This window comes from Emydura macquarii, unplaced genomic scaffold, assembly GCF_026122565.2.
Source record: "Emydura macquarii macquarii isolate MOO-44397 ecotype Brisbane River unplaced genomic scaffold, CSIRO-AGI_Emac_v2 contig_2994, whole genome shotgun sequence".
In the NCBI taxonomy this organism is placed as follows: Eukaryota; Metazoa; Chordata; order Testudines; family Chelidae; genus Emydura; species Emydura macquarii.
The window spans coordinates 5,215,578-5,226,940 of NW_027133131.1; the positions used below are offsets into that span (position 1 = coordinate 5,215,578).

At 53.7% G+C, this 11,363-nt stretch overlaps 1 protein-coding gene across 1 annotated transcript; it reads left to right on the plus strand.

The window, feature by feature from the left end:
- The first annotated feature begins 3,600 nt into the window (after window positions 1-3,600).
- On the plus strand, window positions 3,601-5,761 carry LOC137140855 (leucine-rich repeat-containing protein 3-like). Its single transcript, XM_067529519.1, has 2 exons — window positions 3,601-3,707; window positions 4,209-5,761. The coding sequence occupies exon 2, from the start codon at window positions 4,297-4,299 to the stop codon at window positions 5,056-5,058; it is 762 nt and encodes a 253-aa protein (XP_067385620.1). The 5' UTR covers window positions 3,601-3,707; window positions 4,209-4,296; the 3' UTR covers window positions 5,059-5,761.
- The last annotated feature ends 5,602 nt before the right edge of the window (window positions 5,762-11,363 follow it).

Consider the following 11,363-nt stretch of genomic DNA (forward strand, 5'->3'; position numbering starts at 1 on the left):
CACCAGCCCGTCAGAGCTGCCCTGCCGCTCCGTCCAGGCGATGGATCCTGCCTCTGATCTCTTCGCCATCTCATCCCAGCAAAGGGCCTTCTCCAGGTGGTGGGGCGGAGCGAGGGGGTCAGTCCAGCGCTGGTAGCACTAAGGTGCCAGGCTGTCGAACTGCGAGTTGCGACTAATTAACCTCTGCCGCAGCGGGTCTGTTTGCTGGAGCTTTGATCTGCTGCAGAGGGATGAGGGGTGGCAGGAGGGTCTTTGTGCTTCCGCGGCGAGGCTGCCCCTCGCTCGCTGCCCTTGGTGGGCCTCTTTCATGGGGTGACATAGGTGCAGAAGCAGCGGGCGTGGGGAAGGCGCTTCATCTCTCTGTCTGTCTTCTGTTTCTATGCCAGCTGCAGCTGAGATCAGGGCCCGTTATGCTGGGTGCTGCACAGAACAAGTCACTCCCCCCAAAGAGCTCCCAGGGATAAATGAGAGGTGGGAGGGGAAGCTGAGGCACAGAGCAGGGAAGTAGCTCGCCCAAGGTCGCACAGTGACAGCTGGGAATGGAACGCAGTCCTGTGCTCTAGCCACTGGGCCACGCTGCCTCCCTGGGGCTTTAATGGAGGTGAGGGAGCTGGAGCTAGCTTGTCCCAGGAGCATAGTTCCCCCACCTCACCCATTCCTAATGGGGAATCCCACCTATCCCCACTGGGAACAATGGAGACTGACACACACACACACCCCCCCCCCCCCCGGTGCAGCGAGAACAGGGGAGAGCATGGGTGCTGGTGCTGGGGGTACTGCGCCCTCTCCCCCCCCTTGAAGTAGTAAGAACCCAAATCCATGATTTCCACCTTCAGCACCCCCTCTCTAAAAACTGTTCCAGCACCACTGGTGGGGAGCCCTGGGGATTTTCGCAGACCAGCCAGTGAAGTATAACCAGCTTCCTTCCCCCACCACCACTCACTCCTCTCCAGGCCCCAGCCTCTCTGGCTAAACCTGCAGAGGGCATGTGGGGCAGGTCAGAGGGGGGACCCTGCAGGGGGGGTGTGGTTCTCTGCATGCCCTGCCCAGGGTTGCAGCAGCCTGTGCCCCTCATCCCTCCAGGGGAGATGCGCGTACACGCCAGTGTGAACTGGGCATGCGGCTTTGGACTGGTGCTGCCTGTGGCAGTGCTGGGGGGTGGGAGGGGAGCTGAAATCTGACATGGGGAGATGATCCAAGGACTTGCCCTCACCTGCCTAGGGCTGGGACCCTAAAATTCTGGCACCCTCTGAGATGTCCCTCTTCCGTGAACCCCCCCTCTGCTACCCCTTTGCCTCCAGCCACTAACCTGCCCCCCCATTCTCCATAGCAGCTCTTGGGGGCGGGGGCAGGCCTGGACATGGCTACTAGTAAAACCAAGGCTATTGGGGTCTGACCCCCTCCCCCTTGGTAAGCGCTGCTGGAAGGAGCTGGGGCAGAGGGAGGCTGCTCTCGGGGGTATCCTTTGTCCCCAGCCAGGCCCCCACCCCTTGGAAGCTGCCAGCCTTGTTCCTAAAGGCTTTGGGGACGTGCAGTGTCTGCCCCACTGTAGTGGGGATGAGCGGGGGACAGGGTGAGTGGGGGGTGTTTTGGGGTATAGGCGCTTGGGGGATGGAGTGTTGGTGGTGGAGAGTGGGGCTGGGTGTGGGGCATGACTGGATGTGGGGGGTGGCAGTGGTTGGGGGAATGGGTGTATGGAGTGGCTGGGAGAAGGGGAGCGGGGTTGGGGAGAGGGTATATGACGGGTAGGTTTAGGGCTGTTGGAGAATGAGGGGGTGGAGGGTGGAATGTTGAGCTGGGGGGGGTCAGAGAAGGGAGGTGTGTGTGTGGGGGGGGGAGGGGGTGAATTTCATAGATTCCAAGGCCAGAAAGGCCCATTGTGATCACCCCGTTTGCCCTCCTGTACAACACAGGTCAAAGCCCTGCCCCAGAATAATTCCCAGAGCAGATCTTTTAGAACAACATCCAAGCTTGACTGTAAAAATCAGCAGTGAGGGAGGCTCCACCGTGACCCTCGGTAGATGGTTGCAGTGGTTCACTCGCTCTCGCTGTTAAACGGGAGCTTTGTCGCCAGCGGAATTCGTCTAGCTTCAACGTCCAGCCATTGCAGCGGGTTTGTTCTCTGCTGGATCGAAGCTCCCATGGCCGGAGCTGTCGCCTGTGAGCAAGGGCCCCGTTACCTTCTCCTCCTGCAGACACTGAGCTCCTCGGCTCCAGCCCTCTGCGGCAGCTTTTCTAACCCTGTAATCCTGCTTGGGGCTCTTCTCTGCCCTCTCTCCAATTTATCACCAGCCTGGACTTGTGGGCCCCGGCGCTGGAGTCCCTGTTGCAGCAGCAGGTGGCCGGTGCTACCTCCAGAGGTCAAACCACCTCACCCGTCCTCTGTGCTACTCCCCTGTTAATGCATCAGTCCTTTCAGCCCCTGCGGACTGGAACTGGTCTCACTTGACTAAGGCCCGCCACAGACCCAGGTGCAGTGGAAGACGCGCTGGGGAATGAGACTAAACCAGGGGTCACGGAACACCTCGGCCTTGTCTGCAGTACTGCTAATGCTGCGGTGTCCAGCTAGGACTGGACCACAGCGGAGGGAAGGAGACGGCGTATGGGCGGGGGTGTCAGAGGGACTGAGGGTGGCAGGGTGGGCCTGGGTGTGTGGATGGGCGTGGGGACAGTGTGTGTTGGAGTGAAGGCACTGGGGGGGAAGTGTAGTGGGGGAAGGGTGGTATGTGGGGGGGGGGGGGTGTAATAGGAAGAGCGGGATGTCTGGGGGTGTTGGGGGGAGGAGAGGAGAGGGGAGGGGTGTGCTGGGGGGCAGTGTGTCTGGGGGTGTGTGGGGGGAGGAGGGATTGGGGGTGTCAGAGGGAGGCAGTGGGTGGGACTGGGAGTATTGGCGCTGTGGGGGGGGTGGGCAGTGTGTGTCGGGGGGGCCTGGAGGCAGGGCTGTGGCGGGGGGGGGGTATTGGAGGCAGGGCGCTGTATGTGTGTGGGGGGGGCCCGCAGCGCTGACGCACGCTGGGGCCGAGGGCGGGGCTCCGCCCGGGGGCGGGGGAAGTTTGCAGTTCGCACGTGCAGGCGGGGGCCGGCCCAGAGCCCAGCGAGGCGCCCGGGACAGCTGCGGGGCCGCCCCGCCCCAGGTGGGTGCATTTACCGGAGGGGCGATGACGGGCCGGGACTGCTCGGCCGCGCCCCGGGAGAACAGAGCCGGGCCCGTGCCGCCCCCACCCCGGCCGGGAGTTAGCAAGCGGGGGGGGTTCGGCTGGCAGCCCGGGGCTCAGGGGCGAGGGGCGGTGGCAGGGTTAGCACCCTACGGTGCTGGCGGCGTTTAGTTCTCCAGGCACCCTCTGCACCCCCCTCCCTGGGTGCCGCGGGAGTCTGGGGGAGCGGCCCGCCCCCCACAGGCATTTTTGTCTCTATTACTGCCTGTGTTGTGTCCCTCCCCCGGTGGTGTGGTAGCCCCAGGCTCTGCTCTGACCCCCCTCTCTTCCCAGAGCTGGACATAGCACCCAGGAGCCGACTCCCAACCCCGCCCCCCCACACACACACTCTGTCTAAACCAGCGGTTCTCACCGGGGGGTACACAGAGATCTTCCAGAGCGAACAGCAACTCATCTCGATCTTTGCCTGGCTTTACACCTGGCACATACAAGGCATCAGCGAAGTCAGTACACTGACTGGTTTAAACCGCTCGCTGTAGGAGGCGCTGACACGTAAGTATATTTATATTCCAGTTGGTTTAGTTTATAATTATAATGAGAAAGTGACCCATTTTCCAGTACCACGGCGCTGTGCCACTTTCCTATTTTTATGTCTGATTTTGTAAGCAAGTAGTTTTTAAATGAGGCGAAACTTGGGGGGTATGCAAGACAGATCAGACTCCTGAAAGGGGTACAGTCATCTGGAAAGTTGAGAATCAGTGGTCTAAACCTCCAGCCCCCCTTTCCTACCAGCTGTAGGGAGAGAACCCAGGAGTCCTGACTGAGTTCCCCCTACTCTAACCCGTAGACCCCACTCTCTTTCCAGACTTGGAAATAGAACCCAGGAGTTCTGATTCTTAGCTGCCTGCTCTAACCACTCATCCTTCTGCTCCTCTTGCTCTGCAGCCTTTCCTGACAGTGGTCCCCCCCACACACACTTGCCAGCATGTTTCCACCCCGACCGACCCGCCTCCCAGTGCTCTTTACATTAGGGGTTTGTCTCTTGCTTTCCAGACAGGGCGGCCAGCCCGAGTCCCTGGGGCTCTTTTCCTGCTGTGAGTGTCCTGGCCAGCCAAGAAGGGGCAGGGGGAGCTATGTGGAAATGCCAGCACTGCCCTTGCTCCTCGTCGTCGTTCTCTGCCAGCGTGGCGGCCTGGCGTGTCCTGAGGGCTGCCGGTGCCTGCTGAAGAGCAGGGTAGTGACATGCACCCATGGGGAGCTACGGGAGATCCCCCAGGGCATCCCCCGTGACACCCGCGTGCTGCATCTGGACTCCAACGAGATCACCGGCGTCCCAGATGGCGCCTTGCGGGAGCTGCGCCAGCTGCGGGAGCTCTACCTCTCCGACAACCTGATCGAAAGCATCTCTCCAGCCGCCTTCGGGGAGCTGGGCAGCCGCTTGCAGCTGCTGGACCTCTCCAACAACCGGCTGCAGTGGCTGGGTCCCGCCGAGGCCACCTCCAGCCTGCAGGCCAAGACACGGCTTAACGGCAACCCGTGGCACTGCGGCTGCTCCCTGCAGGAGCTGCTGGAGGCGCTGCCCCTGGACGCCAAGACGCTGGAGGACGTGGTGTGCGCCAGCGCAGCCCAGGAGGAGCACGTTGGCCAGCCCTTCGCCCGCCTGCTCAGCACCGGCATCGACTTCTGCGGCGTCCAGCAGAGGACCACGGACGTGGCTATGCTGGTCACCATGTTCTGCTGGTTTGCAGTGGTCATCACCTACGTGGTCTACTACGTTCAGCGGAATCAGGCCGAAGCCCGCAGGCACCTGGAGTATCTCAAGTCTCTGCCCATCAAGCAGCCGAGTCCAGAGGAAGAGGAGGAGGAGGAGCTGGAGGAAGACACACTCAGTACCATCCTCTGACCCAGCCTCTTTGCAGTGGGCATGAGCTGTATTTAGACAGGAAGGCTTTGACTTTGGACCACAATGGCTGAGCAATCGGTATGGCACCAAATCCATACTGAGTCTGCTGGAAGGGTTGAGAGAGGAAGGTTGGCCCAGTGGTGCCTGGGCCATGAGAGACCTGAGTTCAGTTTCCTGCTTCACCGTAGACTTCCTGTGATACTCTGGACAAGTCATTTAGTATCTATGCCTCTGTTCCCCCATCTGTACCTTAAGGCTTGTCTACATGGGGAAGTTATTCCAGAATAAAGTAGGGTGTGAATCTGAAGCACAACAGCTATGCTGAAGCAAGAGTGTCCACAAGGGGAGTTTTCTGGAATAGCTTATTCTGCAGTAGCTATTCCGGTCAATTTCCCCATATAGACAAGGCTGGGAGGGTTCAAGGCTAGCTAAGTCCTAGATCTCAAAACATAACTGCTAACAGGGAATTGTCAATGCCTGGGGAGTATTTCCAGCCGAGATCGGTTCTTGGCCCAATGCCATCCAATAGCACTATCCGCAATCGGGAAGGAAATGTGGAATTACCAACCCTAAAGTTTGCAGGTGACATGGAAGTTGTTAAATAATGATGAGGACAGGACAGTGAGAGTCAGCGATGGGTACCATCCACACAGGGCCAAATGCAAGGTCCTACACGTAGGCACAAAGAAGGTAAGTTACACTGACAGGCTGTGTCCTGGGAACAAGAGACTGAAACGGACTCCCAGTGCAATGCTGTGGCTGAGGAGACAGTCCTTGGATGTATAAAGCAGGGGAACATGGAGTCGGAGTAGGGAAGTGGTATTACCTCCGTATATAGCATTGGCGACGGCATTACTGGATAGCGTCCCATCCTGGTGTCCACTTTTCAGAGAGGAGGATGGAAAAATTGATGATTCAGACAAGAGCGGCAAGAATGATTCAAGTTCTGGAAAACCTGCCTTAGAGTGAGAGGCTTATGGAGCTCAATTTATTTAGCTTATTATCCAAGAGAAGGTTAAGAAGCAATCTGATGGTCTAGAAGGATCTGCATGGGGGCGGAGATGTTTAAAACTAGGGGGTTAATGTTAGGCTCCAAAATCCTTTATTTAGGCACTTAGCACTTTTGAAAATTAGGACATTTACTTAAGCATCCAGCAACTCCCACCCACTTAACTAAACATCTTATTTCTGGCCTAACCTACTCTGTGGATCGTTGTCTGTCCAACTCCTTCCAAACTTGGCCACCCATCAGTTTCATAACCATCCAGTTAGCGGCAAACAGTGATCCAGTGGGGCTGGGAAGGGTGCTGCATGCCTGGGCTGGGAGCTACTAGCATAGACAGTCAAGGTCTTCTTGTGTTTTTCCTGCTGAATCTTAGCTAGTTTTTAAAACTCAAACCGAATAAAGAGCTGGTCTCAAAATTCAGCATTCCAGGTCGCTGTTTCCTTTTCTGGTTAGTCACAGGCTTTCCTTTTACAGTAGAACCTCAGCGTTACGAACACCTCAGGAATGGAAGTTTGTATCTCTGAAATGTTCGTAACTCTGAACAAAACATTCTGGTTGTTCTTTCAAAAGTTTACGACTGAACATTGACTTAATACAACTTTGAAACTTTACTATGCAGAAGAAAAATGCTGCTTTTAACCATCTTAATTTAAATGAAAGAAGCACCAAGCAGTTTCCTTAATTTGTCACATTTTTTTTAAACTTTCCCTTTGTTTAGTATTTTACCTTTAACACAGTATTGTGCTGTATTTGCTTTTATTTTGGGTCTCTGCTGCTGATTGCGTACTTCTGGGTCTAAACAAGGTGTGTGGTTGACGGGTGAGTTCCTAACGCTGGTGTTCATAACTCTGGCCAGGCTGACTGATAATCCTAGCTCCTTTCCCTTTCTCCAGGGGCAGGGCATGAGCCATTAACTCCTGTGTGTATTTAGGTTTATTGACACACTCATAAGAAAAATCCCTCTCCTTTGCTTTAGAGCACCTATGATGCATCAATAACACAACTAGGCATTGGCCAAAATTTTCAGAGCTGGGTACCTAATGATAAAGTCCCAAATCCTGACTTGAGCCTGGTCTACACACACAAATTGTAACACTTTTCTACTCCTCTAGTAAAAGTGATATAAGCCCCTCTAGTGGGGATGCAGTTATACTGGAATACAGGCCCTTAGTCCAGTAGGGGAAGGGGAATAAGCGATACCAGTGTAAGGCCTGCTCTACGCAGACTGTTTGTGCTGATATAACTATGTGGGTTAGGAGAGTGAAGTTTGTGTTACTGATATAGGGAATGTCTGCATTGCAAAAGAGGTTTGTTCTTCCAGCTGTCACAAGCTCCACTAGCTAGAAGTGGAAGTTAGACCAATTCAGACTGAAAATAAGGTGCAGGTGTGTAATGGTGAGGATAATTAATCATTGGAGCAATTTACCATGGATCATGGTAGATTCTCCATCACTAGTAATTTTTAAATCAAGATTGGATTTTTTTTCAGAAGAGATGCTCTAGGTCAAGAGAAATTATTTGGGGCAAGGTCTCTGGCCCGTGTTATACAGGCAGCGAGACGGGATGATTACAGCGGTCCCTTCCAGCTTCGGAATCTAGGACTCTACAAACTTGGCTTCGCTAACCCGGGTTCAAATAGCAGTGAAGACTCGGAGACTCAGCTTTTCCCTTGCTCAAGTTCAATACCAGGCTGCCCTGTTACAAGCTTGAACTGGAGCTGCTAGCTTGAGTGGAAAGTGTCACTGTGGGTACATCTACACTGCAAAGAACCCGCAGTGCCCATCCTCGGAGCTCAGGGGGTGATGGGGGCTCACAGGGCTCAAAAAATAGCAGTGTAGACAATCAGGCTCAGGCTGGAGCCCACACGCTGAGATCTCCTCCCCTCAGAGTCAGGCTGTTTTTAGCCATGTGAGACGAAGTCAATTGGCCTGGGTTCTGAGGCTCGGCTCTGTTGCCGTGTAGCTTTCCCTGCTGGTTTAACCCAGGTTAGCTAACGCGAGTTACGAGCACGCCTTATGTAGGCAGTGCAGGTCTACCCACGGTGATGGCCGTACAAGCCATAGTAAATCAAAGGTTCCTTCCAGCAGGGGCCCCATGACCCCTGGCACTTACAAACCCAGCTCCTGTCTGGGCCGTTGGGTCAGCTTGCTGAGGAATCACAGGGAGAGTAACTAGGAAGCCCTGGCGTGTCAGCACCAGCGGAGGCCCCTTTTCTGTCACCCTGGCCCAGGGCTGGGTGACTTCATGGGGCAGAGAGGTGCTTCCACTCACAATCAACAAGTTGGGCCCAGACTCTCCTCTGAGCCTGGACCCTTCATGCCCCATCTCCATTGGGGTTAAAGGATGGGGGGATGGGATATGGTGAGAATCGAAGGTTGGACAGACTGGGAGAGGGGGTGGGAGGCAGGGTGAGGGGCAAAGGGAGAGGGAGGTGAGAGGAAGTGGGAGTTGTGTGGTAGAGGCCGGACTGGGCCTTGGAGTTGTTGGCGGGGCCCAGGGGGAGTGTGAGGAGAGAGGCAGGAGCCAGAGTCATGGGGTGGGAGGAGGCAGAGGATGGGAGCAGAAGTCAGGCGGTCCAGGTGGAGATGGAGTGGTCAGGAGCTGTGTTTTGGGAGGGAAGGAGGGAAAGGTGGGCATCGGGGCAGTTTTTCCAATTTTGGATCCCCTTCTCTGCAGGGGCCCCATCTCCCCACTGCAGCAAGGGGTTTGGCAGAGACATAACAGCTTAATCTGGGGGATTAAATCACCATAAATCCTTCTCCTCTAATACTGGCTTTTCAGGGGTGTGTCTGGCCCATCTGCCCCTCCGCCCCCAGTTTCTAGCCAGTCATTCTCATTCACTCGTTTGCAGGCACTCTGCTTCTCTCCGCCACTACCACCTTTCACCCCAAGTAACCGTAAAACGCTTTGCAAGTACACAGCTCACTTCCTTTGTCCTGAAATGCAGCCAGTCCTGGGGAGGAACATGGCTGTTATTTTAACAGCTCACAGCCCCACTCTGTGACAAGTTAGGGAAGAAGAAACTGCAGGGGGAAATGGAACTTGGCTGGGATGGTGGTATTTCATAGCCCTGCCTCTTGGAACAAGAAAGGGCAAGGCCCTGCGATTTGCAGCTTGACTGAGATGCAGGCACTTGGTTTTCTTTTTAATTTCTCCAGCCCGGAGGGGATTTTAAGGCGATTACAGCTGAACCAAATGGCAGCTTTCCGGATTCATTTTGGAGGCTGATTTATGCTTCCTTTTGTTTTGTTTAAAGCCTTAGTGGGTTTAATTTTTTTTTTTTTAGTTTCCTGGTATCCTCAAAGGACCTTATCAGTCACTTCCGCACCATTGCTCATTTCTGGGAATTAAAAAAATTCTCATTATGTTCTATCCGTTTTTGCCTTATTCTATTGGATCAGTCTTTGTGCATGTTAAACTTCACATTTCATTTTTTATTTGACTTTGTTACAAACACAAGCAAATTAAGAAATAACGCCTCGCTGTCCCGCTCCGCCCCCATTCTAGTCTGAGGATGGATGATCTGGTGCTTAGGTCACTAAGCTGGGATAAGGGACTGTGTTCAGTCCCTGCTGCATCACAGCCTTCCTGTGTGACCTTGGGCAGCTCACACAGGCTGCTTGAGGAGCTGGGCTGGATCCACAGACGGACTTCAATGCCACTGAGCTGCTCCACATTCCTGCTGAACTGCCGCCTACTGCTATAGGCATCTAAATCCCCTAGGTGCCTAAATTTTCCACTGGTGAGTATTTGCAAAGCTACCTAAATCCTGATGGCACAGAATAGCTCAGTGCCCAAGCTCCGGCAGGATTCTCTAACTAGGTGTCCTGTCACCTAGCTCATCCGGATGGGGCAGGCATTCTCAGAGTATGCCTAGCCCACACAAGCGAGAGCTTGGGGTGGGACCTACCTACATGTACCATTATATCCAAAAGCCTAGAGGTTAGGACACGCACCTGGGAGCTCAGAGACCTGTTTTCAAATCTCCACAATTCGAAGCAAGGCCTTGAACCCAGGTCTTCCAATGGGTAGGGGTGCACCCTACTCACCAGGTTATGGGGCATTCCCGGAGAAGCTCCTCGGTTGAAATTGTTCCACTTTGTATTAACTATTCATTGGGCCAGACAGCAAATGAGAGCGACTCTACAGCGTGGTTAATGAGGCATTACATCAGCATGAAGGAGCAGCAGGGACTTGAACCTGCATCAAGGACTCCTGAAGTATTTGTACAAAAGTGGAACAGCTTCAACAGGAGAGATTTAGCAAGTCCCCGAGAGCACCCAACAGCCTACAGGTAGGGTGCGCACCTGGGCTGCAGACGACTGGGCTTCAAGTCCTGCTAGTGACTATTTATTTATATAAAATGGAACAAGCTCAAGAAAAGAGACAGGGAGCACCTCCCACACACACACACCCTCTTCCTTGGCATTTCCGATTGGCTAGCCTAGGTAGTTCTCTGAATCCCCTTCTTAAGTGCCTAACTCCCCCTGCATTGTGTAGGGAGCCTGGGTGCCGAATGCAGCGCTATGAATTGGTGCCTGAAAAGTAGGTGTTGGCATGCCTGAGTCCCGTGGGGGATCTGTACCTTGCGCAGGCAGTAGGGATAACAGCACTGCCCTGCCTCAACGTGGGCATGAGGATAAACACACGGAAGATTGTGAGGTGTTCGACAATACATTAAAGGGGCCATTAAGGGTTTCTCATGCTTTATGACTTTTGGTTTTAACTTTCTGCCTTGTTCTCCACTCCCTCAAATTAAAACTCTAGTCGGTTTCACTTTTGTTCTTGTTTTTGTTCATTTCACTTTCCAGTTTTTCCTGCATCACTGGAAGCTCTTTGGAGTGGGGACTGTCTTTTTGTTCTGTTTTTACAGTGCCTTGCAGAATGGGGTATCAGTCTCTTAGTGGGGCTCTTGGGCCCTATAGCAAGAGAAATAAATTAAACCACCCCCATTGAAATTAATAGTATTTTAATATTAATGCAGGAGAAGAGAGACTAATTTAACCATCAATGCCTTTATTAATTCCAAAGGCCAAATGGTATTTTATACAATTGCTCTACACCTGCTTAACAGCCTGAAAATAAGCAGCTGCTACACCCAATACAGTAACAAAGTATTCATAAGCAAGTGATCAGTATACTTAAAAATAGGGCAGACCTAGGGAACCATCTCATCCTGACATGCTCCACTATGATCAGCTGGGGTCTGACACAGAACCTGCAGACTCATGGCTCTCTTTATACCTTTCAGCTAACTTGCTGGCTTTAGCAAAAACCCAGTTTGACGCAGTTTATCCTT

What these genes read in the sequence shown, in the direction of transcription:
- LOC137140855 (XM_067529519.1), top strand. Translation starts at nt 4,297, where the DNA reads ATGCCAGCACTGCCCTTGCTCCTCGTCGTCGTTCTCTGCCAGCGTGGC.